Source organism: Psammomys obesus, unplaced genomic scaffold (assembly GCF_907164565.1).
Source record: "Psammomys obesus unplaced genomic scaffold, mPsaObe1.curated_primary_1811, whole genome shotgun sequence".
NCBI lineage: Eukaryota > Metazoa > Chordata > Mammalia > Rodentia > Muridae > Psammomys > Psammomys obesus.
The window spans coordinates 5185410-5208237 of NW_026585895.1; the positions used below are offsets into that span (position 1 = coordinate 5185410).

The window sequence follows — 22828 nt, forward strand, 5'->3', positions numbered from 1 at the left end:
TTAAGATATGGACCTTAATCATCTCAGAGTCTGTGTCGATTAGGATTCTAGGCCTGTCTTAGTTTTGCTTCACATTTCAGATTCCTGTAAGAACTGAAACTCATGGTGCTGTGGGCAAAGCCAAGAGAAAATATTTTTTCAGATTCACCTTGACTAAAAATCTGCTGTAGCAAACTAGTGTTGGTTAATGTTTAGCACCGTATCAAATGCTAGATGGGAATGATTTAAGTGAGAAAGATTTCTTTTGGTTTCTGGGTTTGGTATTTCTGTCCATTGCTGTCACTTGTAGAGTATCATGGAGGAGAGGGGGCGCTGGTACAGATTGCTCGCCTCCTGGCAGCCAGCTTTGCCTTTTGTATTTCTCCCTGTGTTGTATACAGTGAACAACAGTCAAGGTGCCTTCAGAAGGCAACATGGCCAGCTCCAAGGAAGCAGAATGATCAGAGATAAAATTCCGGTCCTGAAAATGTACTCTTGGGAAGGTGTCTTGAACACTTCTTGAATTTTCAACAAAACTGGCCTTGAATATGGTTCTCACCCTGCATACCAACACTGCTAATATTTCTGATAATTTCTAATAATTACTTACATTGGAGAGATTGATTCTACTTATACAAAAAATGAAAATATCTCTGTATAATGACCTAGATGTAGTTACGTAAACTGTTTCACTTTTTGTTAAACATCTAGCCATTTCTAGTTGGTTAGAAACAATCTGTTTCTCTTTTTTGGAAATAGACTAAGATGCTTAGTGAAGCAGCTGGACAAAGGTGACATCAACGTTGTGGACCTCAAGAAGAACATTGAATATGCAGCGTCAGTGCTGGAGGCTGTTTACATCGATGAGACGCGGTGAGTCTCGGCCCCTCTCACCATTGTCTTCACTGTTCCTCCTCCTCTTTTCCTTTATCGACCCTCTTACAGCAATCCTTAGTATGGAACAAAAGTCGAAATCTCATTAAAATTTAAAGTCCGTTTTCATGTAACTAATGAACTGGAATATTTTTTTAATTACACTTTAGTCCAAGTACTTGAATATAATAAAACAGTCAAACAGTTAATTTGTTTAGAATAAATTTTTTGTTCCTTCATCTTCTCTGTTCTTAGACTTTTAAATATCAAGAGACATATGTAGGCTTAAACTAGTTTTCACCAATGTAAGAGTTGAGTTTGTTATTCAAATATTCAGAATTCAAAATCTCTTATGAGAAAAGGGGTGTGAGATCCATGAGTTGTATCTGTCAGAGCCTATGTACAGGGCTTCTGAGGCTTAGCTCAGTATCCCACACCCCAAACTTGGCATCACAGTCGGCAGGAAGAGGAGGTGTGGACAGGGAGATTTATTTGAGGCATGCTGTCAACACAGTGCCGGGGCTCTCAGTCACGTCTCCTCCCTTTCCTCACAGGTATTTGTAAAGTCAAGTGTTTTGACCAGTAAGTATCTCCCGGTACTCCAAACACACTGAGGCAGGTTCCTGATTTATCTCTCCAGAGAAGGTAACCAGGAAAGAGAGAGGCACCTCCGAATTCGGAGTTGAGAGCATCCAAGAGCACAGGCGTGCACTTCCAGAGTTCAGGTCAAAGGCGAAAGAGAATTAGGGAGAAGTTTCCTGATGTTCTAAAGAGCATGGATAGATGGTGAGGTGAAGAGGGGGAGGCCGTAGTGATAGAGTCAGGGCTGGAAAGCTATCAGTTTGGCCACAATGTCTGAGAAAATGAGGTTTGTGGTATACTGTTGGACTAATTGTCTTTGGAGGACTTATGAAAGGCCCATTGTGAAGTGTGAGAGTGAGCATTTGGGAATTTGTGTAGATTGCAGTAACACAAATGGTCCATTAAGATCCTTACACATCCATACACATCACTGAACTACCAGCAACAGTAGAGTGAGCAGAAAACAAGGAGTGTGGACATGCCACCAGGCCTGTCCCCTGCTCCTGCTCCCCTAGGTCCCATCTGACCCGGGGGAAGGTGTTAAAGGAAGCACAGGACGAAGTGTTCATTTCTGTCTACTGGACTTTGCACACACTGTTATTAACCGGCAGTCAGTTCATGTTGTTATCCATGGTCCGGGGCTGGGCTGGGCTGGGCGGTTTGATTCTTGGCCTTTTCTTCAAGCAGCTGAAATAAAAGTTTGTGCTTGCCTGCTATGGTATGAAGAAAGGGTTCGTGAAAGTCTTGTTGGCACCTTAGTCTCATGTTCTCATTTCCCCACAAGAGCATGTATTTTCCAGTAACACTGTTTTTCACTCAGTCACTTTACAACTTGATCCCAGCCCCCTGTTCCTCTCCTCCCAGTCCCACCCTCATTGCCGCACTCTCATCCTCCCTCTCCTTCTTCTCAGAGAAGGGGAGCCCCCTTTCATACCAACCCACCCAGGCACCTCAAATCTCAGCAGGACTAAGCACATCTTTTCCCACTGAGGCCAGACAAGGCAGCCCAGCTAGGGGAAAGGGATCCAAAGACAGACAACAGAGCCAGAGACAGCCCCCGCTCTAATTGTTGGGGACCCACATGATGACCAAGCGGCACATCTGCTACATATGTGTAGGGGTCTAGGGCCAGCCCATGCGTGCTTTTTGGTTGGTGGTTCAGTCTCTGTGAGCCTCCATGGGCCCACGTTACTCTACTCTGTAGGCCTTCTTGTGATATCCTTGACCCCTCTGACCCTCTCGGTCCTTCTCCCCAACTCTTCCACAAGAATCCTTGAGCTCTGAGTGTTGTTTGGCTTGTTGGCCACTGCTTCTGTTTCCATCAGCTTCTGGGTGAAGACTCTCACAGGACAGTTATGTGAGGGTTCTGTCTGCCAGGGTAACTGAGTGTCATTGGTAGTGCCAGGGGTTGGCTCTCTCTCATGGGGAAGGTCTCAAGTTCGGCCAGTCATTGGTTGGCCCTTCCCTCGGTCTCTGCTACATGTTTATCTCTACATTTCTTGTAGGCAGGACAAATTTCAGGTTGAAGGCTTTTTGGTGTCCCTCTCTTCCACTGCAAGTCCCACCTGGCTACAGGAGGCGCTAACTTCAGGCTCCATGTCCTCTGCTGCTAGGCGGCTCAGCTTGGATCACCCCACAGACTCCCAGGAACCTCCACTGTCCCAGAGGTGCCTCCCACAGTTTTCATTCTCTCTCCCTGCTCCCCCACTCTCCACACACCTGCTCCCTACCCCCCATTCCTCTCCCTGCCCCTTCTCCCACCTAGATCCCTCCCTCTGTCTCTTTCACATGTCTATTTTATTTTTTCTTCTGAGGGAGATTCCAGCACCCTCCCTTGGTCCTTCCTTGTTACTTAGCTTCTTTGGGTCTGTGGATTTTAGCATGGTTATCCTCTACTTTATGACTAATATCCCACTTACAAGTTAGAACATATTATGAGTGTCTTTCTGGGTCCTGGGTTACTTCACTCAGGATGAAATTTTCTACGTTCACCCGTTTACCTGAAAATGTCATGATGTCCTTGTTTTTAATAGCTAAGTAGTATTTGGTTATGTAAATGTACCACATTTTCTTTATTCATTCTTTAGTTGGTTGTTTCCAGTTTCTGGATATTAAGAATAAAGCTACTATGAACATAGCCGATCAAGTGTCCTTGTGTAGGTGGGGCATCTTTTGGGTGTATGTCCAGGAGTGGTATAGCTGGGTCTAGAAGTAGAGCTATTGCCAATATTCTGAAAAAGTGCCAAGTGGATTCCGCGGTGGTTGTACAAGTTTGCACTCCCAACAGCAATAGAGGAGGGTTCCCCTTTCTCCACATCCTCGCCAACAGGTGCTGTCCCTTGAGTTTCTTATTTTGACCATTCTGAATGTTGTAAAATGGAATCTCACAGTTGTCTGGATTTGCATTTCCCTGATGTCTAAGGTCATTAAAATTTCTTTAAGTCCTTTTTGGCTATTAGAGATTCCTGTGTTGAGATTTCTGTTTAGCTCTGTACCCCATTTTTTCCTTTTTCTTTTTTTCTTTATTATTGTCATTTATTACAATTTATTCACTTTGTATCCCAGCTGTAGCCCCCTCCCTTAGTCTCTCCCAATTACGCCCTCCCTCCCTCATCTCCTCCTATGCCCCTCCCCTAGTCCACTGATAGGGAATATCCTTCTCCCCTTCTATTTGACCCTAGTTTATCAGGTCTCATCAGGACTGGTTGCATTGTCTTCCTCTATGGCCTGGCAAGGCTGCACCCCCTAATTGGATTATTTAGTTTGTTGGTGTTTAATTTCTTGAGTTCTTTATATATTTTGGATATTAACCCTTTATCAGACGTAGGGTTGGTGAAGGCCCTTTTTCCATTCTGTAGGCTTACTTTCTGTCTTACTGACAGTGTCCCTTTCCTTGCAGAAGCTTTTTAGTTGCATGATCTCTCATGCAACTAAAACTGTTCACCTTAGTGTCTGAGCTGTTCTGTTCAGAAAGCTGTCGCCTGTGATGATGAGTTCAAGGCTTTTCCCCGCTTTTTCTTCTGTTAAATTTGGTATATCTGGTTTTATATTGATTTCTTTGATCCACTTGGACTTGAGTTTTTTTGCAGGGTGATAAATATTAATCTATTTGTATTCTTCTGCAGGCAGATTTCCAGTTAGACCAGAACCATTTGTTGAAGTTTCTTTTTTTTTTTTTTTTTTTTTTCCAGTGTATGGTTTTGGCTTCTTTGTAAAAAATCAAGTGTCCGTAGGTGTATGGGTTTATTTCTGGGTCTTTGATTTGGTTCCATTGGTCAACCTGTCTGTTTTTATGCCCATGATATGAAGTTTTTATTACTATTGCTTTGTAGTACAGCTTGAAATAAGGGATAGTGATACTCCAGAAGTTCTTTTATTGTACAGGACTTTTTTTTTTTTTCTATCCTGTGGGGTATTTTTTGTTGTTGTTGTTTTTTCATATGAAGTTGAGAATTGCTCTTTCAAGGTCTGTAAAGAATTGTGCTGGTAGTTTGATGGGAATTGTATTGAATTTGTAAATTGCTTTTGGTAAGATGGCCATCTTTACTATGTTAATCCTACCAATCCATGAGCATGAGAGATCTTTCCCTCTTCTAATACCTTCTTCAATTTCTTTCTTCAGAGACTTGAAGGTCTTGTCATACAGGTCTTTCACTTGATTTGAGTTACATCAAGATATCTTATATTATTTTGTGAAGAGTGTTGTTTCTTTAATTTCTTTCTCAGCAGGTTTCTTGTTTGTATTTTATTTTGTATCTTCTTCTCCTTTTATGGAGGTTAGGTTAGAGCACACATGGTATTTCATTTTACTTGCTTCACTAATCAAGAAATTTTGGAGCTCTTGAAATCTGTGTTGAATTTTCATACACTCCACAATTAAAATATTTTTAATTCTGAAAGAAAAACTCAAAATGCAGGCTGTATGGCTCAACTGATTCATCCTTGGTTCATACGGCATAATTCCTCTAGTTTGGAGCTATTAAGAGATGGAACTTTAAAATTCAACAATTCTTTGGCAGTTTGCAACATTTTGCAGCACATGTAATTCTTATTTTCCTAGATGTTCAAACTTTATTTGATTGATAATATGCTATATTTATTCATTCTTAACATGAAAATTATGACTTCATGGTTATCTTGCTACCGTAGGTCCCCATGATTCCCAAGTCATTTAAACATGTGTTACATCTGGAATGCTTTCACATTTGAAAATTACTCTCTCATCTGCCGGGGGCGGGGGGGTAGGTTCAGCACAATCGTAGAAATTTAACTTCTGCTGTTTTGTTTATTGGCTCCACCCGATAAATAAAATAAAACAGTACCCAATACCACTCTAATTAATTAACTAATTAATTATATATAACGCATATAACGTTATATAACGCATATATAACGCAGTGTCAGATAACGCAGGCTGCCTCCCTCTCCTGAGTGCTTTACACTGCCACATCCAGCTCATGTCAAGCTGGGAATTGAACCCAGGGCTTTGAGCATGCTAGGCAGTGCTTCACAAAATGAACAATAGCCCCAGTGCTTTTCTCCTTTGTTTAAATTTTTCACAGTGTTATGCTGATTAGATTAAAAATAATGACCTAAATTTACACCATATTGTAAAGGCTATTAGCTGCCCGCAATCTTAAGCAATAGTCAGAGCGATTACTTTCTGCATTTTACTAATGGGAGCACCAAAGGTCATTTGATCGTCACAGTAGCCCTATGAGACAAAAGTTCCGTTATTACCATTTTGAGTATAAGTACAATGAATCACAGAAACATTGCATAGCTTACCCAAGAGAGTACACTGAAGAGTGAGTTAGCGACTCTAGCATTCTTGACACTAGAGTTGGGTTATCAACTATAATTCATACCCTAATCTCTTTAGTTATGGTTTACGCTCCTCAAGGCTGGGCCAATTGCTAGTGTCTAATGTTATTGCTGCCCAAGCAGGAGGACGTTAGCCCCTGATCTTTGGTGCCATGTGAGAAAGTCAGGCACATATGAGTCACCTGTGAGCGCTGGTTGCAGGCGGGGACAGTGTGCTGGTAGGAGAAGGGAGGAAGAAGCTTGAGGTTCAGTGAGAGAGCCTACCTCAGGGAAATAAGCTCAAGAGAACTAGAGGGTTACACCTGACTTCCTCTTCTGGCCTCTGGGTGAGTGCCACCACATGTTCCCACCTTCCGACATGTGCACTCAAACACACCACAAAAATATGTGCACATACATGCACGGGTACTTTCAGAGGGCTTTCTGGACATTTTGATCACAGATTCTTAGAAACCATGGTGTGTGGATGGCATTGTCTCTCATCTTTTCCCACTTTTGCCCTTTTGTCTACATACTGTCTCCTTGAGCTTGGCTGGAGTAGGACGTTATTCCCTGCCGAACACCAAATGCTACACCTTAGAGTCTGTCTTCCCTGGAAAGCCTATGGCTGTGCATTCTCCATTGTGCCAGCTACTAGACCTAAGGCCGACACTCATGAATCTCCTACTTAGTTCTGGAAATGTATACTTAAGGTGCTTTGGAGCAAAACCACACAATACAAATTGACGTCCTATATATTTTGTAAGGCCTGGACCGGGGAGCTGAGGCTATTTCTGAGACATGTTTCCAGTTATTAATGTGTCCTTTGCCTTAGGAATTCTAGTAAAATAGGTTGTGTAGAAGGAAAAGACTCAGCATTTAGGTGCATGTTTGAAAATCAGCTAGTATGAAGGAAAGGTTAACACGGGTAAATAGGAATGGTTAGTTAAATAGTACACACACACACCTCCCTACTAAATATTAATGACTACAGGGCTTCAGTTAAAACAAATCAAAACAAAAATCTCTCTGTAAAAATTATTTTGGTTAGAAAATAAAGTTCCTGATAGAATAGAAATATTGCTTTTATGGAAATTATAGTAATCCAACAGTGGGTATGATCATTTGTTAGGTTTTATGAAAGACATTTTCATATGCAAATGCCAAAATCTGTGAGTTTTTCAGATATGCCTCTAGAGGCTATTATTTTCCAAACTTACACAGTTGTAATCCATGTGATCTAAAAAGAATCTATGTATCCTTCTTTGGATTGTAACACAGCCAAGCAAAGTAGCATCCCTGACCTCATGAATAACAGGGTAGGCAGTTGCCTTGGGAGATGTACTCTCAAACATGTATATAGCGCTGGATAATGTATAAAAAATATAACTTACTATTTTATTTTGGTTAATATAAACCAATCCTTAGGAATATCATGACTAGAATATAGTCTCTGGACTTAAAAAGAGCAGGCCATTCAAAGTCAGGATCCTGCACCCCAAACTGAAATAGAGCTACTTAATCTAGAGGGCTTAGCTTTATCATTTATCAAACACACACAACAGCCAACATGAGGATTAAATGTGGCATAACATCAGGCAGAGTAAAAGTTGGGTTGTAACTGTTATTTTTATTGTACGGGTAAAATGCAACACACTTTGCATGCTCAGGCTCCGTAATGTGTTAAGATGTAGAATTTAAACCTCCTAACAAAAGTATCAAACAACTTCCTGAAAGGGTTTGGAGTCTTGAGGAAAGTGAAGACAACCATGGAATAAAACTGATGTACAGGATGATGGAAGGGGACTTTGGTGCAGACATATAGCTGCTAGCACAGCCTCACGTGACTAACCTGTCTAACTAAGCTTATGAGTTCTTCTTTTGGGATAAGCCAGACTGAATTGAGGCTGCACCGATGCCAATCAATACTTCAAAAAGCTGCACTGGCAGACCCCTGGGAGGGTGAGAATTGTGAAGTCGTTGAGTGCAGGGACTTACCAATGAGCTTTTTTGACCTGTCCACTATTGACTGAGCGTGGCAAGTCAGTGTCAAGCACACTGGTCATCAGAGTCTGATGTCCCTGAGCAGACAGCTGCTGAGTACAGAAGAGCAAGAATGGGGAGGACAAGCGTGAGCACTGAAGCCAAGCCTGCCCTCAAAAGGAAGGCTAAGTGTCATCGAGACTGACAAGACAAAAACTTCAAGTAGTAGCAGCAAGTGGTAACTAGCGGGAGACTAGCGGGAGCAGTGTGTGGCAACAATTTATCGTCTGGATTTTACCAACCATGACTGGACTTGCACGTGTTTCCTGAGGAGTCTGCTCTCTGGTGAGGCTCTCCCCAGCCATTCTTCAAGACATAGCTGCCAATAAGAGGTTTTAGGTTGGAAAGCATTGCAAATGTGCTAAATATAGGGTACTGAATTGTGACAGAACACCAATTAGAGAAGTGAACTGGGGGGAGGGGGTCCTAACCCCAGAGTTTCTGATTGTTTTGGGCATTAATAACTGCAATTCCTTTGTTATTTGGCCCTCTTTCTCATCTTAAAGATTTTGAGACTGTCCACTGAATACTTCAACAGTCTATCTTGTCACTTCACTCCTCAGCCGGTGCTGGCTCCAACCTGTTTCGGTGGAGGCCACTACTTTTTTTAAATACTTATTTTGTCTCAAGTCCAAATAAATATAGGCAGGCTCCTAAGCATGGGCTCAATCCCTTTCTCCAGTTCTTCATGAAGCTCAAATTAGCTGGACCTGCTACAAGATCTTCCTAATGGGTGCTTCATGAACTTGAAGCTCAAGCCCTTGCAGAGGCCACATTGTATCCTCTCAGTATGGGGTCTACCTGATGGAAGCCAGTTCGCTGTTCCATATATATGGAAACCTTTCAGCATGTTTTCTTACCTTGAATTCAGAATCTCAAGCCCAAATGTTAACATAAGGGAACAAAAGATTAATGTTGAGTTGGGCCTTCATCTTTTAGGATTAACACCTGGGCCAGAAGAATACAGTCAAAATCCATGTGTACAAAAATGGTAGGATAAAGAATCCACATTGGTGTACCTACATTCACAAAGACAGCCTTGTTCGTGGCTATGCAAAGAAGTTGTCTTGCCCAGACACATTGTTTCAGTCTTCTGTAAGTCAGAGTAGAATCTTCTCTTTAGTGCAACTAAAAGGCCTATTCAAAAGATTTTTTTCAATAAAACAAAGGAGCAATCTGCACAGAAGTTAAAATTAAGCCTCTGTAGAACATATAATTTTTAAAAACTTTTCGAATGTCAAGTTACCTCACTTCCAACCATTAAGGTTTTTTAAACTCTTGGTTACGGTATTACAGTAATAATGAGAGTCAAGCGTGAGGATGCAAATAAGAAAGAAGTGAGTGGTGTGGGAAGGTGGGCAAAATCCTTTAAAGAGTTAAAAAAACACCGGGTGAAGCTGTCAGGAAGGAGAATGGGAGCAGGCACAGATGTAGGTACATATTACAAGAACCTGGGCTGGAACACGCATGGCCTAGGGTTCCCAGATCAGTGAATCCAATGTTTGTGGGAGAGCCTGGATGAGTTAGGAAAAGTCCTAACACCCCTATCGTACAGCCTCAGCAAAGGGAAAAGCAACCCGCTGCAGAATGGTGCTGTGCAGAGTTGAGGAGGAACAGCTTTTGAAGAAAGTTACAACACATGTGCCCCAGAGTTTGCACGTGTGGGAAAAGGTAGAAACAGAGCAAACTACTTCTGGGGTTGCACGCTTAATGAAGTTAGCTGGAGCTATCTAGCACAGAGCCAAGAGTTCCTGAATGGCTGAACGTGAGCAGCACTGTTGAATAGAAAGGCTGATTAGAATCTGATTCAACTGCTCTCCAAGGGTGGGTGGGAGCTTACAGCAGTGGTGGTCAAAGTGTGAGCAATGGGTCACATAGCCTTTGGACCGTGGTGATGTTGAAAGAAAATTCTCTGCTCATCACCATGGCGTTGACTCTGAGGGTTCCTTTCACACGTAGAAGAGAGAAAAAGGGCATATGAAGGGCTGCGGTGTAAACATCCTTGAGGGTGTCTCAATTGTGACCTCAATTCAACCAAGCCCACTCACGTAAAACTGTTGGCTTGCTAGCTGCCATTACCCAAAGAATGGCCTGCCAGCACTGCTGGTGATGCCGGCAGAGGCTGACCTGTTCTGCAGGCTCTTGGATGGTCTCTCTGTTGCTATGAATTGTAATAAGACAATACCAGTATTTCCAAGCTCCAAGCTTTCTTCAATCTGCCAAATCTAGAAGGAATGGAAAAGTTTTCTTTGACACAAGCATATCTAACATGTCTAACAAGCATATCCTTGTATTTGACTGGTTTGGGATAGGCAACAAGCTATGTTTAAACAATCATTGTGTCCAGGGGAACTGGATACATAAACTCATGTCACACATCTCAAGAGAAGAGACCAATACTATTTTAGCCACTTTGACAACAAACGAAAACAGAGATGATGTATTCTTAAAAACCACTAACTGTGTGTTGTCAACTATGCTAAAAAAGAAAATGTCTCTGTTGGTGCTACAAGAAAAGGACCCGGATGAGGGTGTGCATAAGAGCCTGAGAAGAGCCTGTGGCTGGAAGTTCAGATACTATGCTATTTTCCTGGTTTCTCTTCTGCTAAAGATTAGGGAAAGTGTTTCATTGCTGTCAACTTTCATGATCAACCACTACAATTATCACATAGAAGATGAATTCTCAATTCCTTTCTGCTGTGAAATTCTGTGACCATTGGTCCCAAGGGGTCCTTACATAGACCTGCTCCTGACTGACCGGCCCTTGGCCAACAGGAGGGGGCAAGGAGTCAGCTGCTGTTTTGCTTAGAAGGGAAAAGCTTGTAAACGTGGCTTTTGCATTGCTCAGTTTCACTTGGAGGAAATCTACTCAGGTGAACTGTGTGTGCTAGAGATCAGTAAGTCATCAAAAGCAAATGATAAGGTTTCTGAATTCTGTTTTTGTGGCTTCAGCTGTAAGAAAAGTGGCTGTTTGAAGCATTGTGTTTGTAAGCTGTGCTCATCTCGTAGATGGGTGTGAAAACCATGCTGGGAAAAAAATCACACCAATTTTGTTTGGTTTTTATGTTTGCTGACCATCTGTGGCTTGTTACTTTCTATAAACCCTCAGAAGCAGCATCACTAATATGAAGAAACAAAACAAATATTACCAGTTGTTCTTAGAAACGACTGACAAAACTTCTACATACTAAATAAGATTTTATAATTAGGACATTTAAAATTAATTCTTTAGACTTAAAAGTGTTACTGTAAACACCATCCTTTCTAATGACATACATGATGATCATTTGACAATATATCTAAGAATCTATTATGCAATTTTCAGATATCATTGCATATTTTTGCATGAAATTCTCAAAATCCTATGAGTTACACTATTGGTTTTGATGAGAAGTTAATAAATTTGAAAGATAAAACAATTACTTAATTAGAATCATATTTAAATGGAATACACCCCACAACTCATTCCTAAATTATTACATATCCTTTTCTAGGGACCAATCCAGCACAAGGGTCAAGATGGGTGAATCCTAACTGACTTAAACCTCAATTCAACCAAGCCCACTCACGTAAAAAGTGGCTGCTTCCACTGTGTTTAGACATCAATATGTGAAATGAATCTTCCCAAAGGGAAATACATAAGATTGATAAGGCTGCCGGCAAAATGTTTTCCCTATAGAAAAGTGTTGTATGAGTGATACTTTTTAATTTTTACAAAAAAATGTGTGTGTGTGTGTATGTGTGTGTAAAGGCAGAAGCCAGCATACTGAGTGTTTCCCTCGATCCCTCTTTCACCGCTTTGACTAGACTGCATGGCTGGGAAACTCAGAGGCAATGCTGTCTTTGCATTCCCAGTGCTGGGCTTGCAGGAGCGCACCACCATGCCCTGTTTTTGTTTTTTAATGTGGAATTGTGTCCTCATGCTTGTCTTGCAAGCGCTATTCTCTAGCATGAGAGTTTGTGAAAAACCTATTTTGCTACAAGAAAACAACTAAAGTTAACATTAGAACTGTCTATCAGTGGACTAGGGGAGGCATAGGAGAGAAGAGGGAGAGAGGGTGGGATTGGGAGGATACAAAATGAATAAACTGTAATAAATGATAATGATAAAATTTAAAAAAAGATGTGTGGAATCTGAGTGTCAGATGATATTGTTAACCCTGATTTTTTTCTTATTTTTAATATATTAGAATTGCATCACTGTACTCTCCCTTTTCTTCTCCAGCCCTTCCGATATCCTTTCCCACTCTGAAGTTGATAGTCTGTTTATAATTGTTAGTTTAAAGTTTCTTTTTTTGAGACAATCCAGTAGAGGCATTTTTTTCTTTATTAATTACACTTTATTCACTTTGTATCCCCCCTGTGGTTCCCTCCCTCCTCCCGTCCCAATCCCTCCCTTCCTCCACCCTCTGCATGCATGCCCCTCCCCAAGTCCACTGATGGGGAAGGTCTTCTTTTCCTTCCTTCTGATCCTAGTCAATTAGGTCTCACCAGGAGTGGCTGTATTGTCTTCTTCTGTGGCCTGGTAATGCTGCTTCCCCCTAAGGGGGAGGTAATTAAAGAGCAGGCCAATCAGTTCATGTCAGAGACAGTCCCTGTTCCTATTACAATGGAACCCACTTGGATACTGAACTGCCATGGGCTACATCTGTGCAGGGGTCTTAGGTTATCTCCATGCATAGTCCTTGGTTGGAATAGCAGTCTCAGGAAAGACCCCTGTGCTCAGATTTTTTGGTTCTGTTGCTCTCCTTGTGGAGTTCCTGTCCTCTCCTTATCTTACTGTTTCCCACTTCTTTCCTAAGATTCCCTGCACTTTGCCCAAAGGTTGCCCATAAGTCTCAGCATCATCCTGGATGAGCTATCCCAGAAGCAGAAAGATACACACGGTATATACTCACTCATATAGACATATAATATAGGATAAACCTACTAAAATCTGTACACCTAAAGAAACTAATCAAGAGGGAGGACTCTTCTAAATTGCTCAATTCCTATCCAGAAAGGCAAAGAGGATGGACATCAGAAGAAGGAGAAAAGAGGGAACAAGTCAGGAGCCTGACACAGAGGACCTCTGAAAAGCTCTGCCCTGTAGTTTAATGTTTTCATGTATGGGTGTTTTCGTAGTGTGCATGTCTGTGTACTTCTTGTATATGTGGTGCCAACAGAGGCCAGAGGAGGGCATCAGAGCCCACGGAGCTGGAGTTACAGATTGTTGTAAAGTGCACATGAGTACTGGGAGTCAAAGCCAAGTCTTCTGAAAGAGCAGCCAATGCTACCCCTAGAACTGGTGACTTTATAAATCCCTCAAGTTAACCTACATTTGGTTTTTATTTTTAATAAACTATTTCCTTTATATTTAAGCTACTTTAGTTCAGGTTAGGTGTCATTTGTCATTGAGAGCTTCCTCGTGGCCACATAGATAAGCCTTGTTCTGAGCCTATGTTCCTAATCTGAAATCCCAGCAAGATCTAACCTTATTATAATTCTAAGCAATAACATTTGCTTTCTAAGTTAGATCCTTATATTTAACAATTTATATCTTCCAGAAAACCAAGTAATAGGCTGATTACACTTCAAAGTATTCCATGAAGCACATTGATAATGATCTCATAATAAAAAACCAAACAACATAGATGATTCTTCAGCAAATATCAAGTACAGGAAATCAGACACAGTTTTTTCAAAAAATTTTAGAGGTGTGTTTTCATTCCTTTCATTACTTCATCAACAAGCCTGCTTCCTGAATATGTGTGGCGTGTTTGCTCCTCATGTTTTTCTCTCACACATCTTTCTGTCTCATGGAGATCACCAGCCTTATAATTACTGTTCTATTTGATGACTGTCAGTGCCACGCTGCCATCCTCTCTTGTATTTTGGACTCATGGGTTGAGTTAAATGTATTCTTATGTTTGTTCATATTTCTGTCTTTTGAATAAGCCTCATCTGTTTTGTACTATTCATTATTCACTTCGGCTCAGGTGAAAATTTGGCATTTTGTATTTTGCAATCAAGCATCATACAAGTATTTTCCATCTATGAAATCATTATAAGGGATTCAAAATGAAGGCATCTTCACAGAGATTCTAGCACCTGCCCCATGTCATTCACTGGACCTACCATCACTGACAATATACACATATAAAGAAAACTAGTGATGCTGAGTTTTCCATGAAAGAATACTGAAGCTTCTTTGACAGAGAGATGCCCATCTTCCAGCTAGCTGAGGCTTGAGAATAGTTTTGAAACATTGGTATTCATGAAGTCACCCAGAAGGCTGATAAAACAGCATTCTGGGTCTGCTTCCAGAATCGCTGATTCAGTAGTTCTACTTAGAGATCTGAGTTTCCACTTTGTAGAGTAATTTTAACCCAGAAACACCCAAAGACCTACGTCTGTGTGACCTGACAGGAATTGGCTGCAACATAGAGTCAAACCTCTTTATTCTCTCTGGCTGGAATTCAGTACACACCTTTAATCCCAAACGATGGCTTCCAATTGAGAGGCAGACAAAGTGATGAATCAGAGAATGATTTGACAGAATGAATCAGAGATAGGATACACCCAACTCTTCTCACAAGGGCCCAGAATGCCTCTTGTATTGCATTTTCTGGATTACAAAAGATGACATATGCCCTCCTGAATTTGATAAGATCTGATTGCCGAAGACATCACATACTTGAATCATAAAACATGGAGAAATCAAGATGGTACTGACCTGAGAGTTTCATCCTTCTTGACTGTCATAGTTAGAAGGTTCTGTGCATGCGACCCAGGGGAAAGTACTCAGCAATCTCACCAAACTGTCAGAAGCTACAAAAACCATTGGCATGGCAAGACACACTGACACAGCACTGGCACGATTATTATGGAGATAAAGAACTCTCTTTTGGATGTTTTAAGGCCTCACACCATGAGACAGAGCTCTTCCGTGGAGCTGTTAACTGTTCAAAACCTTGTGATTGCTAGGTCTTAGACTCCTTGGAGAACCCGATACTATTATTCTGCTAAGTGGACATAGCCTTAAACCGTTTTTTGTATTTCTTCATCCTCATTAGTGAAACTTTTTTTTTTCAGTAGATGGCGATTAATATAGAGACCCATAACTGGTCAACAGAGAGTAATAGACTATGGAATTCTCATCTCTAAATGGCACATTTAAATCATAGCCCTCTCACTACAAGACTTAAGAATTGTCTCATAAGAGAGAGCAGAATGGTTTTGGAGTCAGCGGTAGTGGACTTCTTCAGTAAAACAGCATTTTCGGGCAACACCAATGCACGCGTGCACTCACAGAGGCTCTGACTACATGCATGGACCAAGCCAACCTAAATTCCTCCTGGATGAGGGAACTTCCAATCCTATCTGAAAAGCAATTAGCAGTTAATGGCTACTGAGTAACGCAGCACTAAGTGGATCCAGTGTGTTTAAAAACACGAAGAGAGAGGGAAAAGTGATGGAGCGTCGGGAAGGAATTAGAGGGATGCAAGTCAGAGTCCTAACTAAACAGTAACTCGGTGTCGATTTCCGCCTCCTCAGCAATGTACTGTCTATTCGACTTCTGCATCTGTGGCTTTTCCTAGTCTAGGTACAATTTTAATCTATGTAAAACTATTTGGAGGACCCTTCACCCCACTGTCTTTTCACAGCCTTTAGAATGTGCTCGCACGTACACATACACACATATATACATATATACATATATACATATATGTGTGTGTATCTGCATATGTTTGCATGTATATGTGTGTGTATGCTTTTCTAAGTCTTTTTTGACAGTCTTCATATCATGTATGCTTCAAACATGTCTGACACCATGATGCCCACCTTTTTTCTCATGTGTTAGTAAAAGGAATTCTGCTTAGCGTAACCTGGGGGTATAGCTAGCTGGGGCTCCCCACCAGCTTACTCAAGACAGGTGCTGTTCTAAACAACTTTCTCTGAATGTATCCACTCCATCCTCAACTGCACCACTAGGCCCAGTGCTATTTCCATTTCTGTTGTTCTGAGAGGGAACTGAGGTTCACATATGTGAGGCTTTTTCCAGCTTCACAGGTAGGAGGTGATGAAGCCAGAAGCATGATTGGAAAGGCTTTTTAGCCACAGAGGATGCTTATTAACTAAAACCTTGGTAATCAGTGGAATGCTAAGCTTTGTGCCTAGTGGAATATATTCAATGATATATTTTGAGATAAGATTTCCTGATGGGAAGCCAAGAGTCCTCAGTGAGGCCTGGGGCAGTGTTCTGTCTCCCCAATTTCCCCCCACATCTGTCCCCAGTACACTACAAAAATACAGTCTCCATCCCAGCTCTTCAAGCAACTTGATTTCATCTGAGAGCCTCACTGGAACATGCCTGGGGCCCTTCCTGCCTGTCCTGGTGACAGGACCCTCCAAAGCAGGGACTTCCATTTCCTTGGATAAATACAAAGGAGCTGCCAAATCTTCCCTGAGCCTTAACATAGAGAAAGCCACTTCTGACTTTCACCTTATCCTCAGCCAACTTTCCAGTCGCCAAGAGCTATCTCCTAGGAGTTGAGCTGATGATGGCAGGACTGCTGTCTCCACCCAAATGTTCAGTCCTTGTCTTCTCTCATATACAATGACCAAAATCACACTGGTCACAGTAAAGGGTGAAAGTCTGCTTTAAACAACCTTAGAACTTGTGACTTTGTGAGCTATCGTCTCTTTTGGAACAGCACAGGGAATATATACATAGTAAGCATGCTTTAGTAGTAGGCTGGAAGAATTCATTTCACGTATTTAGAATTCAACACATAGGTTAATGATGACAGAAATGGAATTTCAAACATACCCAATTCCATTTTAGCAATGAATTTATCACCTTTCAAAGTACCACAAACTTTTTTGCCATTGAATATTCTCTAGAAGAGAATGCTCCAGACACTTTGGAAATAAATCTAAGCTTTCTTCTACCAAAAAATTTACCAATAAGCTAAACTTCTATAAGACTTTTTTCTTTTAATTATTTGATAATTTCATACATGAGTAAAATGAATTCTGATCAAATACACCCCCATTTATCTCTTCAAATTTATATTATGTCCCTACCACCATTTTTCTCTCCCAACCAAGAATGTTTAAAGGTTATTTTTAGCTCTCAATTTCACAGTGTAGACAAGATGGAAAATAATGACTGCTGTTATTACTGGCTGAATGGGAAGGCACTCTAGCATCTTTACTGCTGCTGTTACTGGCTGAATGGGAAGGCACTCTAGCATCTTTGAACTTTGAAAGAAAAGCATAATTTGAAATTGAGATCTCAACAGTTAAAGACTTAGACCCCTAAGTCAAACACTCTGGAGCTCAGAATTTGTCATGGTCACTGACTGAGCAATTATCTTAAGGGTCTGTGCTTCTTTTATTAATCCTTAAATAGACAGAGGTGAAAATCTTCCTTAAAGTAGCATTTTGAGGGACGAATGAGCTAAACTTTGGCTTCCCCCACCCACGTTCAGAATATAAGCAGTAGAGTTGGTTGGTATATTTATCTGTATCTATGCTCAGATAGTTCTGAAGACTGGAAGACTGGTATAATGTTCAGGGTTTCTTTGGTGGATGGGAAAATGGAAGAAAATATGTTAGTCCACTCAGAACACAGGCATTGTTAATCAGATAAACACCATTAAAGGGTTCCTCTGATATTACGTGGGTATCTAATGGGAAGCACTGACCACAAAAGGTGTGTATAAAATAGACAGATATGTTTCTCTGACCCCACTTTCCAAGTGTCAAGAAGGGTGCCACACGGAAGATGTGTGTTCATTCTCACCCTTAGCACTACGTCAGAGTGCTGGTCCCCTGAACGTTAACTTCTACTTCAGGGTACCGGTGATTGTCTTCTGGGAGTATGTTCCTCTCTAGACTTAACAAGTCTAGAAGATAAAATGTATTTGGAGTCTTTCCCTCAACCTTTTCCAGGTACTAGGATGCTGGACTTTTCTATCAGCATGTTACTCTGAAATATTTTGTGGTGTTGTTTCTCTAAATCCTCCATGCTGAGCAGGGGTCCTCAGCTCAGTATTCTTCCTCAGAGATCCATTCTCTTAAAGAAAACTCAGTTATTGGCACCTGCATGCCTCCTCCCTAAGAGCAGCCAAAAATGAGCTGCTTTTGAGGAAGGCACACTGAGGTGGTGTGTGAGCACCTGGCTATAAAGCGAGGCAAAGACAGTGAGAGCCTGGGCAGCAGGGGCAGCAAGTCATACACAGCCAGCTGGTGCAGCCTTAACACACAAGAAGTTGACAATTCACATCTTAACTCAACTTGTAAGCCTTTTAGGAAACATTGTAAAACTGAAGCATAGAATACATAGTTTGGTCACCAGGTAAATGGAATTAAAACATTGATTCTGTCTTGGGTAGAAAAATGATGTTCCTGCTCTTGACTCATCAAACATTAGGGGTGAAATGGATGAGTTAATTGCTTCTTGAAGTAAACCCTTTATCATATAAATAGCATAGAAGAAAAAGAAAAAGTCAATCTTGGCAAGCTGTTCCTCTCTTCTAATTACACCCACCATTTGAATTGTGATTCTTAGGTTTGATTGTGGCCACCAACTTCCTGGAAAGGACTGTGGTTCCTTGGGTGTGACTATTTTCCAAGAGTCCACTTCAGACAGAAATATTTTCACTGACATATAATTGTAAGAGTCAAAATCCCATGACCTCTCCTTCTGAGGCTGCCTCCTTCTTTATTTCCCTTTCCCCCTGCAAACTTTTTTAGTTCAAAATATAAACCCTTTGGGAGATGTGTCATCTTATTTGGAGAGAAATTTCGGCCTATAAATAGCTCCAAAGGATCACTTGATCACTGATCAGATGCAAGGTCAATTTTTCTCAGTTCCCTGGTCTACTTTCCACACATAGCCCCTGTGTGAGAGCCTCTCTTTAATCTTTGCTGACTCCCACTGAGACTAAAAACATTGTGTCAAAAGCGAAGCTCTTTTTAGAGGTCAACAGTGGTAGCATATTACACATCTATGCCTTACCATTTATTTCCTGTATAGCGCTCCTTATGGACGCCTAAGGAAAACACACCAGTAGGTATGTTTTCCCATTGCATGCTTCTAAAACAGGAAGTCTGTATTTCTTAAGATCCCTCACAGGGCAAATATTTATGCTCTTATTGTCTTATAGCTATAAGATAAAGGACAATCGAACTATTAATATTTGGAGACAACTAATTACAAACATTTTAGAAACCCATTTTAACAACCTCTCCTTGTATAGATTTATGTAAGAAATTAAATGAAAGAAAAGTGAAAAAAATTCTTGCATGTTTTGGCAACACAATCTTATGTAAATATTCAGATAGATTTTTGCACATCTGAAAAAATTATAGGAGGGGTGCTTTATAACAACTCTCTGTCTATAAAAGTTCTGAGATGCTAGTCCATACTATAGTATGATTTGGGTTCCTGGCCCATCAAGTTTGATCAGATAAACATGGAAAAATCTAAGTGGTCTTAAGAGGGAGAAAATGCATAGTCCTTGGTTGGAGTATCAGTCTCAGGAAAGACCCCTGTGCTCAGAATTTTTGGTTCTGTTGCTCTCCTTGTGGAGTTCCTGTCCTCTCCAGATCTTACTGTTTCCCACTTCTTTCATAAGATTCCCTGCACTCTGCCCAAAGGTTGCTCATAAGTCTCAGCATCTGCATTGATAGTTTGCAGGGCAGAGCCTTTCAGAGGTCCTCTGTGTCAGGTTCCTGACTTGTTCCCTCTTTTCTCCTTTTTCTGATGTCCATCCTCTTTGCCTTTCTGGATAGGAATTGAGCATTTTAGCCAGAGTCCTCCCTCTTGATTAGTTTCTTTAGGTGTACAGATTTTAGTAGGTTTATCCTATATTATATGTCTATATGAATAAGTATATACCATGTGCATCTTTCTGCTTCTGGGATAGCTCACCCAGGATGATCTTTTCTAGATCCCACCATTTACCTGCAAATTTCATGATTTCCTTGTTTTTTATTGTGAGTAATATTCCATTGTGTAGATGTACCACAATTTCTGTATCTCTTCCTCCACTGAGAGGCATTTGGGCTGTTTCCAGCTTCTGGCTATCGAAAATAAGGCTGCTACAAACATGGTTGAGCAAATGTCCTTATTGTGTACTTGAGCCTCTTTTGGGTATATGCCTAGGAGTGGTATAGCTGGATCTTGAGAAAGTGCTATATGCATGGAGATAACCTAAGACCCCTGCACAGATGTAGCCCATGGCAGTTCAGTATCCAAGTGGGTTCCATTGTAATAGGAACAGAGACTGTCTCTGACATAAATTGATTGGCCTGCTCTTTAATTACCTCCCCCTGAGGGAGAAGCAGCATTACCAGGCCACAGAAGAAGACAATGCAGCCAATCCTGATGAGACCTAATTGACTAGGATCAGAAGGAAGGAAAAGAAGACCTCCCCTATCAGTGGACTTGGGGAGGGGCATGCATGCAGAGAGTGGAGGAAGGGAGGGATTGGGATGGGAGGAGGGAGGGAACCACAGGGGAGATACAAAGTGAATAAAGTATAATAAAGAAAAAAAAAGAGGGAGAAAATGAGTACAAGGGAGATGCGGGAAGATGAAGAAAGGGAATGAGGAGAAACAGAGATACCCTTAGTTTCATTCATGTAGAAAAGCCCTGACCCCAGCACAATCCTTCTGTTTGCTTGTTTGTTTGTTTGTTTGTTTGTTTTAAATCCAACTACATAGTCTTCATCTTCGCACTTCCCTTGAAGATTCTTAATGTTCACTGACTTCTTTACTCGGTTAATGCTCATTGTCTAATTAAAAGTCTGAAAAGACCTTGGGAGCAGAATCCCTTTGGTTTTATATACTATTTGCATGCCTCACACCTACCCTGGTGCAGGGCACAGCCTCAGTGTCGACATCTGCCCAACAAAAGACGAGAAAATATTCAACAACACACACTCAAAACTCTTAGGAGTGGTTACAATTTGAAGAAATGTGATGGGGGGTATTATAAAAAGAACGTTTATTCCCCTAGTCCTGGAAGCCTCTAACCTAGGCCTAGGATGTTTTTTTTTTTTTTTTTTTTTTGACTCTGAGACTTACTACTTAATAAGCTCACCCTTTCTTAATCTTACTGAGCTCTAGGCTGCTTGGTTCAACTCAGCTGTTCTGGCTCAAACTTATTGACTTATTCAATCTGGCTTTTCTCTCAGCCTCTGAATTGCTCTACTTGGCCTCAAACTAACTCAAGCAATCTGGTTTAATCCTCTGACTCCTAATTCTCTGGCTCGATCTGCCTTTACCTGTGTCTAGCTTGTTCTCTCATTCAACCTCTTTCTGTAAAATTCTTCCGGTATAACCACTTTCTCTGTCTTTCTGCATTGCCCCTTTCTTCTCTTTTCTTATGAGAATTGGTTGTATCCTATTCTGTCAAACATTTCTCTGATTTGTCACTTTTTCTGCCTGTCAATTAGATATCACTTTCAAACATGGGTGCTTCTTTTTACAAACTAACTGTATCTTCATTAGGGATTAATGAATCCTGCACCTAAGCTTTTCTTTACCTGAAACTTGCTCTATACCAGGCTGGCCTTGAACTCAGATCTGCTTGCCTGTTTCCTCGATTAAAGGCATGTTTGTATTCGAGCCAGATCACACAGACCTAGAAGGTCTTCCAATGTGATCTCTTGCCAGAGCAGCCATGTTCGGAATTAAAAACCTTCTACTGGGAATAACAAAAGTTTGAGTCCAGAGTTCTCCGTCATTTGACAAGGAGAGCCCAGCACACTTATCTAGAGTATGATACTTATTCTAATCGAAAAACAAAACAGAAAAAGAGACCCTCTGTTCCCATAGTGAAAGTGGGAAGGAATGCCAGCCAGCTGTAAAGACCACCCCCATTGCACAGGCTAGTGCAACAGAGGTAGAGAGAGTGATGACTGAGGAAAATGCTCAGGCCTGAAATACCGCCTGGAGGCCTCTTGTTATGTTAAGCTAAAGAGAAAGGATATTTAAGGCATCACTCATACGTGCTGATGCGTTTAGTTTCTTTCTTGTGTGCCTCACTCACGTCTCAGTGCTGCCCTTCGACTTTCTGATTCAGGAGGGTACACGCTTTTCTGAAGATGAGGAATTGCATATTAAAAACAACAATGAAAAACAGAGAACAAACAAAACACACAGAAACTGCTATGAGGATAGAGACGAAAAGGGCATGAGGTCGTTAGGTAGAAAGGAGAAGGATGGGATGGGTCAGGCAGCAATGAAGAACAGACGCCACAGACATGGAGATACTGGTTCACACTTCCTGTAAATCCAACAGGCTTCTTCCCGGACTCTTTATCCAGCTTGGCCTCCTCTGTGTTCTCAAACATTTCTGTCACCCTGCCTCTCAGGGGATTCGCACTTGCTCTTCCCATCTGTCTGGAATGGCCTTTTCTTAGAGTTTCCAAATTTCAATTTGTTCTCATTCTTTGGTTCTTAAATGACACTGTCCCTGATGACCTTACTAAAGCACATTTCCTGTCATAATTATCTCCTCATTCTCTTTTCTATTTAGTCTCTTTCCTTT

General features: G+C 41.2%; 1 protein-coding gene across 2 annotated transcripts in view; it reads left to right on the plus strand.

The window, feature by feature from the left end:
• Nucleotides 1-22828, plus strand: part of Pde1a (phosphodiesterase 1A) — a 261678-nt gene that overhangs the window by 173507 nt on the left and 65343 nt on the right. For both annotated transcript variants that reach the window (XM_055600525.1, XM_055600526.1), the window contains one exon: nucleotides 739-852. In XM_055600525.1, coding sequence (XP_055456500.1) covers nucleotides 739-852 — 114 coding nt within the window. The remainder of the gene's footprint in view (nucleotides 1-738; nucleotides 853-22828) is intronic.